This window comes from Pleuronectes platessa, chromosome 1, assembly GCF_947347685.1.
Source record: "Pleuronectes platessa chromosome 1, fPlePla1.1, whole genome shotgun sequence".
Classification (NCBI taxonomy): Eukaryota; Metazoa; Chordata; class Actinopteri; order Pleuronectiformes; family Pleuronectidae; genus Pleuronectes; species Pleuronectes platessa.
This window is the reverse complement of record NC_070626.1, coordinates 14,823,330-14,845,438: the sequence shown is the minus strand read 5'-3', so window position 1 is coordinate 14,845,438 and position 22,109 is coordinate 14,823,330. Positions and strand designations below refer to the sequence as shown.

Genomic DNA, 22,109 nt, shown 5'->3' with positions numbered 1-22,109 from the left:
AACACAGGGCAATTATTGCATGTCTATCTACTTTGCAATAGGGATCCCTTCCCCTGTGGTATTTCCTTGGCCGCCCCCCCAACATTTTCTGTGTAGAAGTATCTGAGGTGTTGTATATTACACATATTGTATTTCTCTTTGTGAAAAACCTTTGCACCTACTTCAATAAAGTTATGTTGACCTCACTTTCCACCATCTTCGCTTCTCCTCCTCTAACACTCTCTGCTCTAAAATCGTAGATTCTCAGTACCTCCTCTGCTGCTTCCTCTCTTTATATCCTCCAATCCCCGCGTTACCACCCTGCTCTCTTGAACTCCACTTACCCAGCTTTTGTTTCCGATTCTCAGACCTTCCTCTTTCTTGTTGCTCATCTCATGCTTGTCTGCTCTTCCTCACCTATCTTCTCTAATCCCCGACTCCCTGTCTGTGCCCTCACACATCCCGCCTCACAAAACTCTCTCCACTCAGCTCCTCTGCTTTGGACTGCATTGCCCTGCGACTGAATGACATACTGCTCACTGATAACACACCTCATTCCACAGCGAGGGAAGCTCTCAATGGGCGAAAAAGAGACAGAACATTAAAGAATGAGAGAGAGAGAGCAAGACATGTAAGATGAATGGAGATGCAGTGTAGCGCTGGTTGCAGTCGAGAGAGATGCTCGTGTTGACAGAGGAAAAGCCGTGTACACAGGAAAGACAATGACATAAAGAGAGATAAAAGGAGAGTAATGTAGCAAGATGGTTGATTTCACTGAGTCAGGAAGAGACAGGGAGTGTGTGTGTGTGTCTGTGCGTGTGTTTGTGTGTGTGAGTGTGGGTGTGTGTGTGTACCTCTACAATCACCCCATCAAGCTCATCTCAAATACCTTCCCTCATCATGACTGCCCTTCACCATTGCTCCAACCTTCTCCCTTCATCTCCCTTCAAATATTCTTGTCTTTAAATCCATTTAGTCACTTTCATCTGCTTTTGGGTGCAGAGATACTACAGAGTAACAGATTGGTCAACATGCTCTCGTCCTAACAAATCCCCATTGGTTGGACAACTGCTGGTGTTATTTTTGTAAGGTGAAAAACACTGCATAAATAAGCTTTCAGGATTAATACATTATTTGCAGCAAAGTGATGGACAGGACTACCTTACCTGCAAGGAGGGGGTTTGTTTAAAAACACCAACAACTTTGAAAGGGTTCCAAACAACTGGCCCCATTTAAAAAGTTGTTGATGTGGATGCATTTGAAACAGATGACGGGAGGTGAAGGGAAAAAGGAGACTTAGGGAAAAACAACATAGTGTTCAAGCGCAACATTATTCGTTTCAATCCCATTTGGTGCTGTTGATAAAACTTATGCTGCTTTCAGACATTGTTGTATTCTGATTTCTGTAGTCGAGAATGCAATTGTCTGAGTCAGTTATGTGACAGAAACAATTCTGTAAAAAAAACAATATCTCAGGAAGAAAATGAGGTGCCATACATGAGACCCCACCAAAGATGTATTCTCATTTGACCTGAACGTTCTTATTTAGCACCTTGTGGCAGCTGAATGAATGTGTATGGTGGTTGATGTTTTGATTCACTTTACTTGGGGAGCACGGTTAATCTCATTGTATCCTGTTCAATGACAATAAAGCTTTCTATTTTATTGTAACTGGAAAGACAACAAGACCTGAGAGTTTCGGGCGATATTGTCTGATGCCAGTGTTGATGTGTTTTAAACAGAAACACCTTGTGGCCTGCCTGCTCTACCCAGATGCCAAACGATTTGATGTTTCTGACATTTTTCTTTTGTTGTGAACGTGAGGCAGATCTCCTGCTTAATTCTTCATACATGAAAGTATATATTAACAATTTTCTGACATTTTGCAGGCTTGTCTTTGGACTGTGATTCTGCAGAAGCAAGGTCAATGATCAATCCCTCTTTAAGTGTACGTCATTAGCTAAAACACAGCGGACTACTATGCCTTGGCTAGGGTGGCTAAGGGTTTTTAATAATATGGTTCAAGTGTGTTTGTTGTTTGATCATCCTGACCTTAAGAATAATTGCTATATATATTCTTGGCCTCCACGTGCAAAGTGAATTCGATTTTTTTTAGTAATGTGACCCAACAACTCCTCAACTCTCTACATTTGCATCTCCAGGCTCATTGTCACCTTTCCATCTCTCTCTCTCTCGTTATTCACCCTCTGAGCCTTTCCGACCATCTTTAGTCCTCTCGACCCCCTCTGTTCTTGCCCTTACCCACTACTGTTAGCAGCTCTGATGTACGGCCAATATTCTCTCTATCATATTAGCACGGCTGCAGTGGGTAAAGGGGGAGATAGGGAGAGGAAGAGAGAAGGGAAAAGAATGGAGAGAGACAGAGAGAGAGAAAGAGAGAGAGGATGGAGACACATTTGTTCTACTCATCTCAGCTCTAAAAGATACAATTACCTCTCACAGCATATTATCCATGTTTTATACCAGCCCAGGGCCCCATGCCTTTGCCTTGCTGCGCTCACCCCGTGTAAGGCCCATATTTTAACACTAGCTATGACAGTTTATTTAAGAAAAGAAAATTGTCCCCAGGGAGATGGAGAGGGAGAGAGAGAAAGAGAAAGAGAAAGGGAGAGTGTGTGCGTGGAAGGAAAATGAGAGGGGAAAAGGGAAGGACAAAGAAGGTGGAGGGGGGAGAGAATGAGAGATAGATGAGGGAGAGAGGGAGAAAGAGAAAGAGAAAATCATCTCCAGGAAGAAAAAAAGAAATTCACAGAGAAAAGATAAAGAGAGGAAGAGAGAGAGGGGACATATATTAGGTGACACACCAACCTTTTAATAAAGACCATAAGTCTAAAATACTTTTTTCTTTCTGGGCAGAAAGCGAAGAGAGATATTCATGAGAGCGTAGAAAGAAGGAGGAGCACATACAGTATCCACAGCAAGAGAGAGGAGAGGGTGTGCTGATGTACCAGGAGGAGATCTGCTTCCTGACAGATCCTGACAGAGTATGGTGTTAAAAAGTGTTACGTTTTGAGCTATGTTAAGGTTCTGACTCTGGTCAAGTTCATGTTTATTCCTTTTCAAATTTAATTTATTATTGATTATATCTAACTAATGATTTCAATCAAACTTTTTCAGCTTCACACCTTTGAGTATCTGAGGACACTGAGTGGCGATCTACCTGTGCTCTGGCTTAGGTAGAGAGGGTCGTTCACTAATGGTTGACGGTTCGATGCATGAAGTGCAAACAGTGACAGTGATAGCTGATGAATTACTGTGTGGTTGATCATTTTCCATTTTAAATGCACTTAACTTGAGGAGTGCTGTTAATCTCATACACACACAATTTATCCTGTAGAATGACAACAAAGCTTTTTTTTATATTCGGTTAAGTCTTACAGATGGAGAAAGGAGCCAGGTTCAGATCCCAGCGCATTCAACCTCCAGCACAAGAGACGATCAAATGTTTGATATTCACTCTCTAGCATCTTTTTTTGTTGAATTCTTTTTTTACAGCTTCATTTGCTCTTAATAGTAACAGAAATAATAACCTATATGTTATAAAACGACTAATTCAGTTTGGATGCTGGTTTTCTAGACAGGGCAGGTGAACATAACATATGCTCTTTGGTGAATCCCTTTATTCTCACTATTAGTCTGGACCACACTGCACACTGGCACGAAAAAACCATGTTAAATAATTAAATAAATGAGATTAAAGACAGAAAATCCCAAACCACACACACACCTTGTTCCCTCTCTCACACTATGTAATTGATGCCAGTCTCGTGCCCTTTCACCTCCTGCGCCAGCGGGCAGAGGGCTACCATAGAGGTGTCCGCTTCGCCCGTACATAACAACCTTGCCTCACCTTCATACAACAACCCCCACACACACACACACACACACACACACACACACACACACACACACACACACACACACACACACACACACACACACACACACACACACACACACACACACACACACACACACACACACACACACACACACACACACACACACACACACACCTACCTTGAGGATATGTTTGTAGGATGGACATCATGTCCTTGTATCCATTTCTTCTGTCAAATTTCTGAATTATTTGATGAGCAACAGGCCACAGGATCAGTACCCTCATCACTAGTGCACCCACCTATAGATGCATATCACTACCTTGAGATAACAACACAACAAGACTGAACCTGACCAAACCTCATTTTAAGAACAACTCACCTATGGGTACAAGTGCATTTGCTATTTAAACAAGGTGGGCTGGATGTCGGTCTGAAACTAAGAGAAACTATTGTGTTGTTGTTGCTGCTGCTTTATGTCAGAGGTCAGATAGGGAACCACAGTATCTTGGCCATGAAGAAGAATGGAATTTATGGCTGACAGGGTTGATGGAAACTTATTTATATATGTATGTATGTATTTTATAATTACCATAGGTGTGTGTGTGTGTATATATATATATATATATATAAATAAATACTAGTGACTGAATTTAAACTAGTCAATTTAAATCATGTTATCAAGTTGTGTTAGATGATGAAGTAGATGATAGATGTGCATGGTCATTTTAATGTTGACCTTAACGCACTCTGACAAACAGTTACACACATCTTTTCTTTTTTTTATCTCTTCTCCAGACTTTTCTTCGTCTTTGCCAACAGGTAGGAGTCATCAGAAAGAGCAACCATACACTTGTGTGTATGTGGTGCTGTGTGTATGTGTGTCTGTCTGTGTTTGTAAGTGTGTGTATGCAGAAGTGTTAAACATTCATGTAGCTGTGCTGGATCGTGATGGGACCAGTGTGACTGGTTGTCCCTGCCAGTGTCTCATCCGATAATGCTGATCTGCTCAGGCACTAACAGACGGCCCCCTCTGGGGGTCCTCCAGGCACGCAGTCAATCACTGCTACTCCAAAAGATAGAACACCAAAGCTATTTAGCTTGTGAACTCTCTTCCTTACTCATCTTTCCATCTTTTGCTGTCTTTTTTCACTACTTCTCTTAATTTTTTATTTTGATTGTATAATTCATCTCACTCTTTATTCATCTCCAGACACCAACTTGTATATTCCAGATAGGACTCAGAACATCTACAACTTTAAGCTTTTTATACCATGTTCAAAAAAATGTATTGAAGATTAATTAGAGACAGCACAGGAGGTTTTGTCAATGTCCTCAAATGTTAGTGTCTCCTTCTTCTGCCCTCACGTCATCAACTGGCCAGCGCCCGAATCTGGACTATAAAACCCAATTATATCCACATTAGGCTAATTAGTGACATATCTTTCTCTATGTTTCAGTCCTCCATCCAGAATAAAACTAAAAAAACTTTTCCAAAATGACCTTCACTGGGCTTTAATCTTAAAATGCTGATTTTGCATAGACAATGGCCCTATAATAAAATAATGATTTTATCACAGCAGCCTGTAAATAACACATAGTGTTTATATAACCCTTTTAGTTCAGTTTTCTGATCGCAGAAACACAAAAATACATGGGTGAGAACAACTACATTGTGATTTTGGCTATTTTAATACACAGGATGAATATTATTACTGATGGCCATTATTACGAGTAAACTTGGTTAGTCCCTTGTGATTCTTGGCAGCATTTTCCCATCTTGACATCACGATCACATAAATATAATAAGCATATCCAATAACAAATTTCACTTTAGGCAAGCTGTTGAAATAATCCCCTTAAACAATGCACACGTTTTATGGTAAATATAAAGTGCTTCATGTTATCAAGAGATGATTTGGCTGATAACACTTGCAGCTCAATGTTTTAATGAGTGCCACCTCCTCAGCCTTATTATCCCACCTTCCACCGCACCGCTGTGAACCTACAACCATAAACAACCAGGACCACCAGTTCTGTTAATTATACACAGATCATTAGTCACCTTAACACCAGTTTTACCCATCTCTACTTCACTCACAGCAACAGTAGAGGCGCTTTTCTACGAATATTAGTATTAACGTCTGTAAAAATGAACTGAAAGGTGAGTTCCATATTAGACTGACTTCGTAGATATCACTTAAGTTCACTGAGCTGCGTCCCCCACTTCCCCCATCTCTCCTCCGCTCTCAGTCCCACTCTCCCCCAGGCTACCTTTTCCTCCACTATCCTCCACATCGTTACCATAATCAGATAAGACAATTACCTAGGGAGCACCAGCATCCCTACAGCACCTTGCTCCTGGCACCGTTTGTGTGTGTGGAAGAATCGCTCCTGGCACTTGGAAACCCATATTCCCTTTGACTGTCTTTTTTGGTGTTTTGATCTTTTCAAACCGACAGATGACTGGTGTGTGTGTGTGTGTGTGTGTGCGTGGGTGTATGCATGTAGGAGAGACTTCTAAATTGCCCAGCTCCTTCATGTAGTAATGTCTGTATTGTGGCTGACAGGTTGCTACAAATTACCACTGAACTGTGAGTGTGTGTTTGTGTGTGTCTGTGTGAGAATGGGAGTGTGCGAATGGTGTTTGAGTGTCAAGGATAATTATGTTATTCTTCTGAATGGTCAAAACAGATCACATCACCATACCATTAAACGAAAGACGGACTGATTCACAAAGTTTCGAAACGCCTCAAAGCCACACCATCGCAACACACTTTAAGCAAAGTGCCTACAAGGCTTATTCCATGTCTATATGTACAGCACCCATAGATACTATACATAGACGTGTTTGCCACAGGGTAAACAGACCCACTGTTCACTCGAGCAATAGCTGGCAACTGAGACATCAGAAATACAACTGTAAAGTTAGTGTACTGGGCATCAACAATTATCAGCCAGTAAACAAGATTTTATAGTGCAGTAATATTCCTTTAGAGTACTGGTAAAGGTTTACTTGAAATGGAATAGATACATATACATGGGGTTCAGTTATGACCAGGCCTTTGCTGCAAGTCTTCCTCATTCTGTCGCCTATTTAAAGCGTAAGCTGTTCCATCAATAAAGGCAAAACTTCTAGGGCTGTACAATACATCTAGAATTTACCGTCATCGTGATATCAACATGCGCGATAAACATATTGCAAAAGACTGTTTGAACTGCAATGTTCTATGTGCCAGGCATTCACACTCTGCATGTCAATATATTTAGCCAATCAGAAGGAGCCCTATCGCGCTCGGTTTGGCTTGTTTCCTTGGCAGTCTGCAGCGCGAATGATGGAGACACAGAGGGGAGGAGTACATTTCTGACAGAGCCGGTAAAAACTGTTAACAGACCTTTTGTACGGAAACAAACATTTATGAAAAGACCCCAAATGATCATTGTCAGTGGACTTAGTGGAGCAGTGCAATGCTCCCTGGGTGTCATGGTGGCGCTCTGGCCGGCTGTGCGTCCTGTCCCTGCATCCTTGATCAGATGGAATTTCTTCAATAAATGTATGTTGTTTGAATAGAAATTATGCTTTTTTATTTTTTCCGTGTCTACATAGGCTACTCACTGTATGAGCAGACTTACTTAAAGTCTGTGAGTATTTACTCGCCCAAATATCTTACAAATAAAAAAAAATTATGAACTCATCCCACTCTCGTGTCTCTGCATCAAGTATGGAGCCAGGGTGAAAGTTGATTTGTTTAGCTTGGCACATGAACTGGAAGCAGGGTGGAAACAGCTAGACTGGCTTTTTCCAAAGTTCAAAAACATGTCTACCAAAACCACTTAAGCTTGGCAATCAACACATTGAATCTCATTTATTTAATCTGAGTGCAAACTGAGATGTAAAGTTGACATATGTTGTGGGATTTGCCTGCTGCACAGTTCTTCCCTTTCTAGCATTTCAGTAGGTGTAATCATTTGTCTTGCCAGGCAGACTTTAAATGGGAACACCTGTCAAAAGAGTTTAACAGTGCTGTTGGTTTTACTTCTTCTAAATCACCACATGTAATTCTTCCCATTATATAAAAAGAAGTTGAAATAGGGACAGCAAAATGTTGTCAGAACACATGTTTGCCAGGTCTAAAAGAATAATAACAAAAAACTTGAGTTACAGGCACTTAGGGTACAAAGCTTGTCATGGTGACCATGATCTCCCCCCTAGTTGCCTTGGTGTTGTCCAGAGATGATGAAAGAGAGCGATTGTCATGTGGAGTAATGTGTAAAATGATACTCTCCCGACAGACCAAAAACACACACACACACACACACACACACACACACACACACACACACACACACACACACACACACACACACACACACACACACACACACACACACACACACACACACACACACACACACACACACACACACACACACACACACACACACACACACACACACACACACCTCAAGATTCCCTCACATTCACTCGCTGCCATTTCAGACTGATCAAAGCTAATTTAAGTCTTTTTGTCCATTACTGGCTTATGTTTCTCACTTCTGATACCTTCTCAAATTTCTACTTTATGAAGTCACCTGATGCTGAGGAAAAAAGGAAAGAAAACACTATATAAATAGAATACATTGTTATATTATCCACAGAAATCCCGCCTTACCTCAGCAATTAACCTACCAATCTTCGAAACATTTAACAAGATAATAAAAGATACAAAGTAACATAAACAGGTGCAAAGTTTGGCAGTAAAATTATCTAAAATATCTAATGAGAAAAATATCAAATAAGATTCTATTTCATTTAATCAATTTCAACCTTTTTCATCCTCACATTTTTATACTAAAACTTATAAAAGTACCCAAGTACTACTCTATCTTTTAAACAGCAAATAATAAACACCAACCAAAAACCTATCAATGCAACCTATCAATTGTATTTGACACAGTGAAGGAAAGAAAAAGACAGACGTTTCCAGAAGTTGTTAAATTTCACTTTTTCAGTACTGCTTATGCTTCGGAAATATGTGTTGAAATTGTGAGGCACAGACTGTCTGCGTATGTGTATTTGATGTGGTGTTTGTGTGTGTGTGTTTGTTTGTGTGTGTGCACACCTGCCCCTGCCTCCAGCAGCTGTGCCAAGGCAGATGTTTGCCAGTATAATTACAACTTGCTTACTGAGAGAAAGAGAAAAACTATGGACAGAAAATGAAAGAGAACCAGAGACACAAAAAGCTTGAGACAGTTTGTCTGTAACTAAAAAAATAAACCGTTCTTCTTTCTCAACCGGACAGTACAGTTTTAAGGTAAAAAGTTTGAACAGGCAAGCACAACTAGGGATGCCCATAAACATACATGTTTAAAATCATGTGCCTTTCTTAGTGACTGACTATGAGCCAACAGGACAACCATCTTCCAGCCACTCTCCGAATCCTCCAAACCTTTCTTACCTGCAAGACAAGGTGCGTCCACCTCTCCAGTGCAAGCCGGCCCTCTGTCCTGAAGCTGACGGTCATGGTCGTCTGACCTCTGGACTGAACGTACCTCAGAGTGACCGCCTGCTCGCAGACGGTCACAGAGAACAGCAGCCGCTCGCCTACGCTCTTCTCCAGCAGCATCCTGAGGAAAACCAAGCCACACTCAAATGATGTATTTGAAAATGAAGCACTGTTAAATCTTAACTTATAGAACAGAAGGTGGACTGCACCATGGAGTCAGGCAGCTCCACACGCAGTCTCTCATTCTGACATTTACACGTAGAATATTAATATTTTACATGACTGTTAGGTTTTGCTGCTACACTTGGTGTGGACAGACACGCACGGCCTCCACGTGTCATATTAACCACCATCACTGACATTTTATGGGAAAGCATGGCTTTTATGAACCTAGAGGAATATACCTCATAAATCACAGATAGATGTATGCATGATAATGTATGTACTGTATGTGTGCGCATGCATGTGAGTGTGTTTGTGTGTGAGTGCGAGTGTGAATGTGTTCCTATAGGGAGAGAGGCAAAGTGATGGAAGGACATTTAAGATATTAAGTGCAAGAACAACTAAAATATTGTGAATTGACAATTTTTGAATAATCATTTCATCCATGTAAAATTACTTTCTGTTATCTTATCTATTGATCAACCACCTTTTAAGCTATAATTCCTTCCTTGGAGGAGGTTTCATGATTGAAGGGGAAAAGACAACTTCAAATATTTAATGTTTTTGTTCCCTAACAAACCACAACAAATAAGTGTTTCTATTATCGGTGCTAATTATGACATTGATTTACAGATTTGTCCAGACAGAAAAATATCAGTACTATATACAACTAGAAGGGCATTTTTGGATCAGCAGCAACACATTGCACGCATCCAAAAATCGGAAACCACGATTTTCACTAAATAATGTAGACATAACTTATATACTATAGTCAGTTTCTAGAGTAAAAGCAATGGTTTTCGGGAACAGGTGGCTGGCTCTGTTCATTGTTCAGATGCAGGGGAGGGATGTGAAATCACAGTGAGAGGGAGAGACAAAGAGAGAGGGGTGAGGAAAGATGGACAGAGGTGAGGATAGAGACCTCCTTTCATCGGGCTTCTTTGATGGAAGCCGTGATCGTCTCTACAACAAAAAAGACTGATGACCAGTGACAGCAACAGAAAGACGGAGAGGGAGAGATATTACTTCCATTCAGATGCATTCGTCCACACAGGTGTCATGTTCGGCAGACCAAGACAACAAGACGCGTCTGTCATCAGAATCCCCAGACAGACAACTTACCAAACAGCTTCACAGCATTAAATAAAAAGGAGAGATTTTGATATCTGTCTGATTCAGATATCAGCGACAGCAACATTTATAGTGAATATCCAGTGAGTTACTATAAAAACATGCAAACTATCCAGTCCTGTGTTGGCCCTCTCTTCACGCATGTCATGACTGTAAAGTTATCAGTCACATTTATCTTTTCAATACATACTGATTATGTGAATTTTAACAATTTCTCTCCTGAAAGTCAAATATGTAAGGAAAAAAACACAACCGCCGCCTAGCTGCTACTCTGACACGCCCCCTAACAAAGCCAGGTAACGCAAGAGTGGAGGCTGACATTTCTTACAACAGCGTTGACCAGTTGGCCAATCAGAGCAGACTGGGCTCTGTCTGAAGGGACCCTTGAAGAATCAGGAGGTATAACCAAGTGTTTCAGACAGAGGCTGAAGAGAGGGGCTGCAGCAATGGACAGTTTGAGGAGAGAGATGTCTTTCTGAACATTAGAGCCTGTAAACCCTCCCAAATGAAAATCATATCTCTTTTAACCGTCCATAATGGGTGTAACATTGTATTGCATAACAGTGCAGATTCTGAATCTGTGACTGTTCATTTACTGATTATAATTCACTATGACACTGAGAAATACAAACCATGTCATGTATGTTTAGCCTGTTTTTAGTTACATGAGAAAGCGTGCTGTTCAAGCAATCCACTTTAAGTGTTGCTGCACAGAGGAAGGGAAAGGGCTGCAAAGGCAAAGCCAACTGATCTCTTTTTGTGTCCATGTGCTTCAGTGTGTCTGTGTGTGTGACTGTGTGTATGTGTGTGTATGTGTGTGTGTGTGCGCGTGTGTGTGTGTGTGTGTGTGTGTGTCTGATTGCAAGCTGATCTGGGTGTGTGAAACTCTGCACCTCCTCAGCTCTGCCTGGAACATACAGCACACTCTCATCCCCACACAACATGTCTAAGTGGGACATGACAGCCAGTTGTTGGCTAACATTTCCTGATGGTGATACTGACCAGACATGACCTGCCTCTTGTTATAAGATCAATAGCACAGGGCTTCCGCTTTCTTGTCAATGTTTGAAAACCATATTCAATATCATACGAGAAAGTACTTGACTAAACATGAGGCAGCAGGAGTTGTATTTCTTCAGTAAGATGGGATCATGTTCAGTAATGTTGACTCATACTAATGACGCACAAAGGTTTGATTATTATAGATATTTGGGACATAATCACAACAGGACGTCGTCACAGACATCACACTAATTATTCTAATGTTACTGTGAGGCACATGGACAACAGAACTTTTGATAACAGTGAAATTTGTGGTAAACAATTACACTAAATAAAAGACTTATTGCATGACGATGTGTTTTGTTGCATTTGTTTTTACAGAATTTGTCAAAGTAACCACTCTTCCCTCCTCTTCATTGTCCTTTCCTGCTTTTAACTCATCTGATGATCTGTTTAGGGAGATCCGATCAAAGGTCGACACGATGCATGTGGAGATACTTTCTAAAGTCAGGTGTGAACTGATGATCCACCATTTGATCCACATTCAACTTGTATTCAAATTTCTCAGAAAAACACAAAAATGTAACTCACATTTCTCCAGGAGAGCTTGTTTTTATCCACAATGCCAGGGTGAGCGAACCCATCACTCCTAGTTTCTGTGATGGGGGAGACACCAGACATCCATTCTGGACAGGCTGAAACAGCAAACTGCTGGATCCACGAGAAAAACTCTCCGAGTCTGGCGTGGTTCCAGTCTCTGTCTGAGTCCCAGGACGAGTGTCTTCCCTGTCCTCAGATACACAGGGGTGCCTGGAGCAATGCAGTTTAGAAATGGTGATATTTATTCTCAAAGAGACCTTGAATCAGTCATATTAACAGAGAAACCAGTTGGATGTACCTACCTGTGTGCAGGTAGCAGCAGCAGAGCATATGGAGGTGTGGAGGATCTGTAGGGACACTCCTGGATACAGAAGGCCTGATAGCATGTCAGGAGCTCCGTCTGAGAGGACGGGGACTGACAGTAACTGCTCCGCTCTGGAACCCCACAGGTGGAACGAGGTGGAGAGGTGGACACAGGTTTGAAGGAAGCAATGTTCTCCATTCGTGGGAAATTTCCCTAAGAAAGAAGAGGGTTGAACGAATGTGATCATTCTATTTAATGTGGGTCTCTTGCCACTTGAAGTCCTACAGTTTCATATAACATGGTGAGTAAAATTAAAAGTGATATACAATGAATGTTATAATATAGTACACCACATTATGTGTATAAAACTCTTACCATCACAGATATATTAAGGTACTCAATCATTTAAAATGTATTGGGACATGTTTTTTTGATAAATATCAATACGTCTGCCAGAGATAAAAGAGGCAGAGATCATCTGAACATGTTTGTTGTGCTCTATCATTCTCACAGCTTCCTAAAGAAGACATTTTGACACATCACAACAGGACAACAATGGGAGTAAATAATAATAACTAGGATGGAACACAGTAGAACGAATACCTCCACTGAGGGCTAATAGTCCCCTTAACTTCAATCAAGCGGCACCAAATTTCACACACTCAATTAATTATTATTAATCCTTAAATGTGCCGGATTTTATTCATCAATATCCATGAATTATTGGAATTCAGTGGAAATGCCCAAACAACTAAAGAAAACAGTTAAACAATTCCTGGATTCAACCCCTGACCCAGATGCACCAATAAGATCTAGTTGGTTCTTCCCTGAACCATACACATCTTTTCTCTAAGTTTCATGGTCTGTCCCGTAGTTTTTGCGGAGTCAATGATGGCCGAATTCATATTGATGATGAAAGCTCACTATCACAGTCATAGCCAACTCAGAACATTGACCAGAACCGAGCCATTATTAGGAACATCAATGTTTTCCTGCTATGACGAATTAAATGTCTGCTGTGGAGTCTTTTTAAGAGTCATTACAATCACAGCACATTGGCACTTACAACCTCCCACAGTCCTCGGAGGAGGAATAAGAATTGTCTCTTGAACGCCACTCTTACCTGTGATGAAGCAGGTTTCAGACTCAGGCTGAGGAGGAGGAGAGGGAACCAGAGGAAGATACGCCACCGCCTCATCCCCAGGACATGTTTCCCTCTGTTCACCTTTTCTTCTGTAATCCTTTTCAGGAGGAACATACACAGACAGACAGGCCAGCTCTTTCTTTCCCTCCTCATTTTCTCCCATTGCTCGATCTCCCCTTCCATTTCTGCAGCGGACAAAATCCCTGACACATCCGACTCGCTCGTGTCCTTTTCTTTTATTCCATTTGTGCCACTTCCTTTTGATTTTTTTCTAATTACCCTCCTATCCTCTCTCTCTCCTTTCTTGATCTGCTCTTTCTGGACTCCTCTGCCCCATGTTTGGCTCCCACTCTGCAAATTCCCTCTCTTCACTCCTGCCTTGGTTTTCTGCTCCTCCTTTTCTTCAGCCCAGCTCTGGCCTTTGACCCCACATGACTCTAGCATCAGATCCTCGGGGGGGTTCAGCGGTTCCCGACTCCCGGACGGGGATTCTGGAACATTCCTGCTGGTATCTGGACGGTCAAGAACCTGGATTTCTTCCGGATGCCTTCCAGCAGCGCTTGAATAAGTGATGACTGTCATGGTTTCATGGTTCCAGGGTTACAGGAGCATTTTTTTAAACAGGCCACTTCCCCCTGGGGTGAGGCTCCGAAGCTTAGCTCGCCCTCTCGCTGCCTCTGCCCCTCACGCACACACACTCGCACACAAACCACAACCAAAGCCTTGGCATGATAGGTAGGATTTCACAATCTAGAGAGGGAGAAGGGGAGAAGGGGAGAAGGGAGGAGAGACATGGTGAGACCAAAAATCTGACACGACACAAATCTTGAGGAGAGCGAAATGCCATGCAGGCTATTCCCAAGCTAAAGCCTCCACTATCATGTACAGCCTGATGGAGGCACAGCTCAACTGATACATCGCTTTCCTCTTTTCTTCATTTTCTATTGAATTAAACATGGCCTCCTGTTTTCCCCCCCTCTGGCGCCTGGCCTCCAGGTTTATATCTGAAGGGGTTTTCACAGGAGTTTGTTGGAAATTGAGGCTTAGGTGAAAAGCTGTCTTCATTACAATGTTTAACAGCATCTATTTGACATGTTGACGCACAGGAGAGCAGCGGTGCAGCCATGTGGAGGGTTCAGTTACTGAGGGAACTACAGTCACAGCTCAGTGTTTGTTACAAATGTGTAAATCTATGCAGATGGAGCGACATGCTCCCATTATCAGGGAAGTCTTCTTTACCTGAGGCTGCGGAGTCCCAGCAGCACGAGGCTCTGCTCCCATCGCAGGTGCAGCGTCAGCACAGGAACCTGTTGCTCAGACATGAGAGGAGCTGGAGGCTGGAAGTCTCCACCTGTGGCTGCGGCCGTCAGCACGCGAGGCTCCGGCGGGGGGAACGCTCCTCTCCACACATGACTTCCATTGTTGTCCTCCGACAGAGACCCGGGACAGCTGAAGTTCACAGAGCTCCTTCCTCGCTCTTCCTCCTCTGTCTCGATGCGCCCAGGCTGCGCGCGCTGCTGCTCAAAGGAGATTAGCGCCAGCCGCCATCTGGCCGCCGGCGGCAGTGGCAGCGCGTGCGAAGTAACGAGGCGGGAGCGGCGTTACTCCACTGTAATGAGTAACGGAAAGTTGAGACAACGAGTAAGACGTTTTGAATCAGCTCCAGAGAGACTGTGAGACAATATAACCTGTGGCTGTGGAACTTTCCTCCGGCTGCTACTGGCGCTTCGTCCGGGATTCAGACTCTGATTCAAAAACCTAAGAGCAACGCCACCGCCGTCGCTAGGCAACCGTGATCAGCAGCGGGCACTACGAGGCGTCAGGAGAGGAGATGACATTATGGTCTAGATTCCGGTCTACGAACAGTCAAACTGGATTTCACCAAACTATTCCACTCAACACTACTTATCCGGATTGGTGTAATATGATGAGAAACAAACAAACAAACACACACAGGACAAAACTCAAACAATAAACAAACAAGGAAGAACAAACAAACACACAGGACAAAACAGAAACAGCAAACAAACAAGGAAATCAAACAAAAAGGGAAAAAACTGACCAAAACGGGGAAAACAAACACAACAAGCAAACTGAGAGATGAATGAGGAATTCATCAATAACTGTAACTATAACAGTTATACAAGGTTGAGAGAAACATATTCGATTTAGTCAAATTGTGATATTTAACACACACGTATTATGTAATACTGTCATTTGAATTCACATTTTAATAATTTTAATATACTATTTCGACTACTATAACTAATATTATTATTAAAAAAATAAATAATAATAAAAGTAATACATTTAAGTAATTTAAAACACCAAAATGTTTGTGTGTTAGCGTGTTTGTTTTTAGCAATATGCACTTAAATGTAAATACTATTAATGAAATTGGTAATTAACAATGAATCACAATGAACAACAGTTAAATTACAAATTACAGTATCTAGGTGAATACCATAAGTGAATACACAGGGAATGATGGTTAATTCGTTGATTTAAAATGTATTTATAATTTAGATGCATTTAGATGTTTGATTCATATGCATGCTCGTTTGTGTGGAATTAAATAATGAAATTGAAGAAAAATATATAATTCTCATCAACCTATCTATTGTTGTACTAATAAACATAAACTGGTAACCTTACCTAAGCCAGTTGAAGCACATAAAGCTGAACATATACATAAACACACAGAGAAATCAGAGGCTGAAACACAAGCTCAAGTTGAACAGTATTTTAGACTTCCACTGTGTGCTCATGAGCTCTGCATTTAAATCGTGTAAACAATTCTATGAAAAATAGAGCCCTCTCTTAAATTTCCCTCTGCCGACAAGTTTTTACGTTATCATACTAATCGCGTTTGAACAGCTGCAATTTGCTTTGGTTGAACAAAGGCATTCTAACTAGGTTTTAATTAAGTGTTCCTAATGACCTTAAGGAGATTAGAGGTTCGCCTTCTAATCAATACCAGGCAGAGAGGAGCAAGGGGAGGGAAGAGGAAGGGAGGGGAGGTGGCTAGGGGCTAGGATGAAGGTAGTGGAGAGGGGAAACAAGAGGAGAACTCAAAAGGAGGAGGGGGAGAAGAGGAAAATGCAGGTGGTGGATGGAGGGGATGGAAATCCAATGGCCTGGTAGAAGGATCAAATTCATTTCAAAAAAGGAAAGTCTCTCTAATTAAAGTCATAATCATAAATACATTTAAATTGGAAAAGTAAACAACAAAGATGTGTGTGAGTTGTTGTTTTTTTGCTCTGGCAATGGCCTCTCATGCACATCTTCTTACAAGTAAACATTCACATGCATGTCAGCAGCATTTACTCAAAACACTTCAGACCTTCTCTTTTTTGCACTCCTAATATTTCCTTCTTTCTCTCTGAGTGGCTGAAATCACACCACAGTGTCAGACATGCGATGATCAAGAGCTCTGCGAGCCAAGAAGAGTTTCTCTTATCCTCTTCTAGCACGACATTAGCATAGATTTGCAAAGAGTGTGTCCAGATGACAAAGAATCTCGTCATACATTGATTGTTCTAATTTATTCAGTCGGGCGCATTCAATTCCACTGTCTGAAGCGCTATCACACAAACAGGATTAAAACCGGATGACGATCACACAATTAATATCGTCTCATTTTCTAAATTACTTATGTATGACTTATATTTGGCTGAATTGTATTTGCTGGTCTAATAACATCAAGGGTAATATGGTAAATGTAGGCTGTAAATGTATCGTCTCTCCAGGTCTGCAGAGCAGCATGAATATGTATGGAGACATCCTTGGCCTCGCTGCTGATTAGGATAAGTGGAATAAATTGATGGTTGGGCTGTGTCTGTGGGTTTTTTAATTTTTTCTTCTTCTTTTTTTCAGTAAAATACAATATTGGGTTGTTCCTATGGTTATCTGTGTGTGTATCTGCCCACACACGCAACACACACACACACACAATAAAACACAAATTTGATCTTCTGAATAATACAGTGGTGATGAATTCAAGCCCATAATTTGGTCGGATTGACTTCAATACATGTGCACATATCTGTGTGCATGTGGAAAAAGAACAATAGATTGATGCTCAATGATTTAAGGCAGAATGTGAAAAAGCATGAGGTCCTGTGATAATTGAAAGTTGATCATATTTTCCGTGTTCGGAGTTGAGCTACTTCCTACTACCTACATACTGAAATGAAGGTCCACCCCCAACGTTCCACACTCCAACTGGCAGACGAGCAAATAATGAATTTGCCTTTATAGGGGAGAGCGGGGTAATGTGAGACATTTTTAGGGCCCGAGCACTGACAGTGGGAGGCCCTATTGAAATTGTAATGATTATTATTATTATTATTATTATTATTATTATTCAGGCAAATTAATTGGCTTTTTGAGGGCTTTAACGTGCTCAAATTCTTACCAGAATTTGCGGAAAGCTAGAAAGTGGTGAAAATCTACGTATTCTGGAGGAATTTTCACAAAATGTGGGCGTCACAAAATGTCTCAATGGTATCCCCCGAGACCCCCGGAACGTGTTCACATTGACCGATCTTCACAAAAATCGATACAAAGGTGTATCATGACCAGACAAACAAAAAAGTCTGAGGGTGCAATTGGAAAAACGCAACAGGAAGCCTGCTATTTTGCATTTAGTGGCCATTTTGGTCATATTCCACATTTCTACATCTCTTGTCCAACAGTTTACGCATGAATTTTACTGAATCAGGTGACTGGAGAAAACACACTGGCCATATTGCTTTTACAATGCCTTCTTCAATGGTTCTTCGAAAGAGACCCAGATCTCCAAGCAGATCCAAATCTCTAATGATATCCCAATCTCCCAAGAGGAGAGTCAAGCGTCCAAAGATGACAGTAAAGTCTCCAATGAGATCTAGATCGCCAAACAGATCCAAATCTCCAATTAGATCCAAATCTTTAATGATATCCCAATCTCCAAAGAGGAGAGTCCAGACTCCAAAGACAAGAGCAAAGTCTCCAAGGAGATCCAAATCTCCAATGGGATCCAGATCTCCAATGAGATCTCGAAAGAGACCCAGATCTCCAAGCAGATCCACATCTCCAATGATATCCCAATCTCCCAAGAGGAGAGTCAAGACTCCAAAGATGAGAGCAAAGTATCCAATGAGATCCAGATCTCCAAGGAGATCCAAATCTCCAATGAGATTTCGAAAGAGACCCAGATCTCCAAGCAGATCCAAATCTCTAATGATATCCCAATCTCCCAAGAGGAGAGTCAAGCGTCCAAAGATGACAGTAAAGTCTCCAATGAGATCTAGATCTCCAAACAGATCCAAATCTCCAATTAGATCCAAATCTTTAATGATATCCCAATCTCCAAAGAGGAGAGTCCAGACTCCAAAGACAAGAGCAAAGTCTCCAAGGAGATCCAAATCTCCAATGGGATCCAGATCTCCAATGAGATCTCGAAAGAGACCCAGATCTCCAAGCAGATCCACATCTCCAATGATATCCCAATCTCCCAAGAGGAGAGTCAAGACTCCAAAGATGAGAGCAAAGTATCCAATGAGATCCAGATCTCCAAGGAGATCCAAATCTCCAATGAGATTTCGAAAGAGACCCAGATCTCCAAGCAGATCCAAATCTCTAATGATATCCCAATCTCCCAAGAGGAGAGTCAAGCGTCCAAAGATGACAGTAAAGTCTCCAATGAGATCTAGATCTCCAAACAGATCCAAATCTCCAATTAGATCCAAATCTTTAATGATATCCCAATCTCCAAAGAGGAGAGTCCAGACTCCAAAGACAAGAGCAAAGTCTCCAAGGAGATCCAAATCTCCAATGGGATCCAGATCTCCAATGAGATCTCGAAAGAGACCCAGATCTCCAAGCAGATCCAAATCTCCAATGATATCCCAATCTCCCAAGAGGAGAGTCAAGACTCCAAAGATGAGAGCAAAGTATCCAATGAGATCCAGATCTCCAAGGAGATCCAAATCTCCAATGAGATCTCGAAAGAGACCCAGATCTCCAAGCAGATCAAAATCTCCAAGTAGATCCAAATCTCCAAGTAGATCTAAATCTCCAAATATGAGAGTCAAGCGTCCAAAGATGACAGCAAAGTCTCCAAGGAGATCCAAATCTACCAAGAGGAGAATCAAGACTCCAAAGATGACAGCAAAGTCTCCAATGAGATCCAGATCTCCAAGGAGATCCAAATCTCCAAAGAGGAGAGTCCAGACTCCAAGATGAGAGAAAAGTCTCCAATGAGATCCAAATCTCCAAAGAGGAGAGTCAAAACTCCAAAGACGAGAGCAAAGTCTCCAAGGAGATCCAAATCTCCAATGGGATATAGATCTCCAATGAGATCTCGAAAGAGATCCAAATCTCAAAGGAGATCCAATCCTCCAATCCAGATCTCCAAGGACATCCAAATCCAAAGATGAGAGCAAAGTCTCCAAAGATGAGAGCTGATTGAAGTACTTCCCGCTTAGGTTTTACAGCAGCAGGAGAGTCAGAATGAGGAAGACTAAAGAGAATAAACACATGAGAAGGCGCAGCTCTAGCATGCGCTCTCAATACGTTATAATTTTAGCTGCGGCTCCAATCAAGAGCAATTGACCATGCGCAATATGACAATAAATCATTTTACGTTCCTGCTTAAATGTATCGTTGAATGCCTGTCGTGTGCAGATATTCATTCTATTAAACATGAAGCCGCCCACAGATTATATTTTAACTCAAACACACACACGAACACACACATACACAGACACACACATATTACTTCATCACATAATGGCCCTCCTTGTTACCATAACTATTCAGTGATATATTATATTATATCATCCAAGAGATGAGGGTTACCCAACCAGTCCAGTGTTCTTGACTCAGAGGCAGCCATGTTCATTCACATAAACTGTTTCACTGTTCTCCTGTATATTGGGTAAATCATTGTAGGAGTGAACCTTTTGTTGCTCTCCACAAATTCACACAGCTGATTATAGATCTTGGTATACTCGTTTCTCTTTAGTTTACATATGAAGATTATTTCCCAGCATGTATTGCACTTGGATTACACCAAGTTACATCATGAAACTCCTCTGTAGGCGAGCTAAAATTATATATCAGTAAAATGTATACATTTCCCATTAATTCCAGATGTATTCTAGCAATGGAAATGATATGAATGTCTTCAGGACAGAGAGCAGTGAAAATATGATTGTTTTCAAAAAGTGGTCTTGTGGATCACTTTACCCCAGCTACGGGGTAAAGTGATCCACTTTTTCCACTTTAAAACTACCATAACAACACATGTTGTAATAGTTAAAATACTGACAGCTAGATTGACAACCACACATTCCACAACTAATATCGGACTAATAACAGAATCATGGGGATTGGTCAATTAAGCACATTTATGATTATTATGATTCATGTGATCTCTTGCACACCCTAGCTTACCTGCACATTGTTTCTCTGTCCAATTGGCCAGGACAGGGATATTGTTTTTCTCTGCATATTCAAATGCCAGTTCACGGCACTTAACTGGAGCAATGCCATCGAACTAGTCAGCTAGTTGTTTCAAGTGTTTGGCAAGCTCCTCCTCCATCTCATCTATGAATATTCTCTTTACCTCAGCTACTGCACCCCAGGCTACTGATTTTACTTTCCCTTTCTCTTTTTTCTTTATGAATCTTTTGAGGGTTGTCTTGTCAATATTTCTATCCCTTCCAGCTTTTCTTAAGGACTTCTTTCCTTGCATGACCTCAGCGGCTGCACTCTCCATCTCTGCGAGGGGTGTTTGGCCCCAGGTTGTCTTCCTGGTGTATAGTTTCTTGGCATGATGGCTTTTCTAAAATGTTTATGACATTAAAAATAAAACATATGAAATTTAATATTACACTAAAATATGTTTAAGACTAAACTTAACTAACTCTCACTTTACCTCACAGCACGTTGCTAATCGACCACTCAAAGTGCTTTACACTGCAATGTACCGATAAACACACACACTCACACATACACACACACACACACAAACACACACACAAACACACACAAACACACATTTAAATAATTTATTTGAATCCACCAATCATATTCATACAAAAAGGATTCAAACATTTCTCAGAGCTTGAATACAGCTAAGTGACTCATGGGTTGGTCAAGAAACATCTCCTACGCCAAACAGCAGGACTACCTATAGCAGCTGATACAGAGCAGAACTTTGCTAGTTGTTTAGATTGTGTTTTACTAAGTCCTGCCAGTCGTAGTCTACTGACCGAAAGCTTATGGACATGCCCCAGACTTCCAAATATCAATACTACCAGCTTACATGTATAGCCTAGGTCTCTTATTTTAGCAACAATGGGCTGGTATTTGGTCAATTTGTCAAGGAAGGCTATGTCCATATAGAGGTCATAGACACAGTCTACCTCAAG

General features: G+C 41.4%; 2 protein-coding genes and 1 pseudogene across 2 annotated transcripts in view; 2 read left to right on the top strand and 1 right to left on the bottom strand.

Moving 5' to 3' along the window:
- Positions 1-12,758, bottom strand: part of ush2a (Usher syndrome 2A (autosomal recessive, mild)) — a 189,576-nt gene extending 176,818 nt beyond the window's left edge. The window contains exons 1-3 of the mRNA XM_053420875.1: positions 12,544-12,758; positions 12,233-12,451; positions 9,299-9,467 (exon numbers count right to left, since the gene is read on the bottom strand). Coding sequence (XP_053276850.1) covers positions 9,299-9,467; positions 12,233-12,451; positions 12,544-12,743 — 588 coding nt within the window. The 5' untranslated portion in view covers positions 12,744-12,758. The remainder of the gene's footprint in view (positions 1-9,298; positions 9,468-12,232; positions 12,452-12,543) is intronic.
- Positions 12,759-16,725: 3,967 nt separating this feature from the next.
- LOC128439872 (serine/threonine-protein kinase PRP4 homolog) lies at positions 16,726-19,360 on the top strand. The gene is made up of 4 exons (XM_053422361.1): positions 16,726-16,829; positions 18,387-18,598; positions 18,779-19,223; positions 19,336-19,360. Exons 1-4 carry the CDS (start codon positions 16,726-16,728, stop codon positions 19,358-19,360), a joined length of 786 nt encoding a protein of 261 aa, XP_053278336.1.
- LOC128439867 (neurofilament heavy polypeptide-like) lies at positions 19,357-20,111 on the top strand (annotated as a pseudogene).
- The last annotated feature ends 1,998 nt before the right edge of the window (positions 20,112-22,109 follow it).

Excerpts from the sequence above, each read along its gene's own strand:
- LOC128439872 (XM_053422361.1), top strand. The coding sequence starts at position 16,726 with ATGAAGGTAGTGGAGAGGGGAAACAAGAGGAGAACTCAAAAGGAGGAG. Across the intron at positions 16,830-18,386 it reads GATGGAAATCCAATGGCCTG|TTTACGCATGAATTTTACTG; the intron begins GTAGAAGGATCA and ends CTTGTCCAACAG. Across the intron at positions 19,224-19,335 it reads ACTCCAAAGATGAGAGCAAA|AGGAGAGTCAAGCGTCCAAA; the intron begins GTATCCAATGAG and ends CAATCTCCCAAG.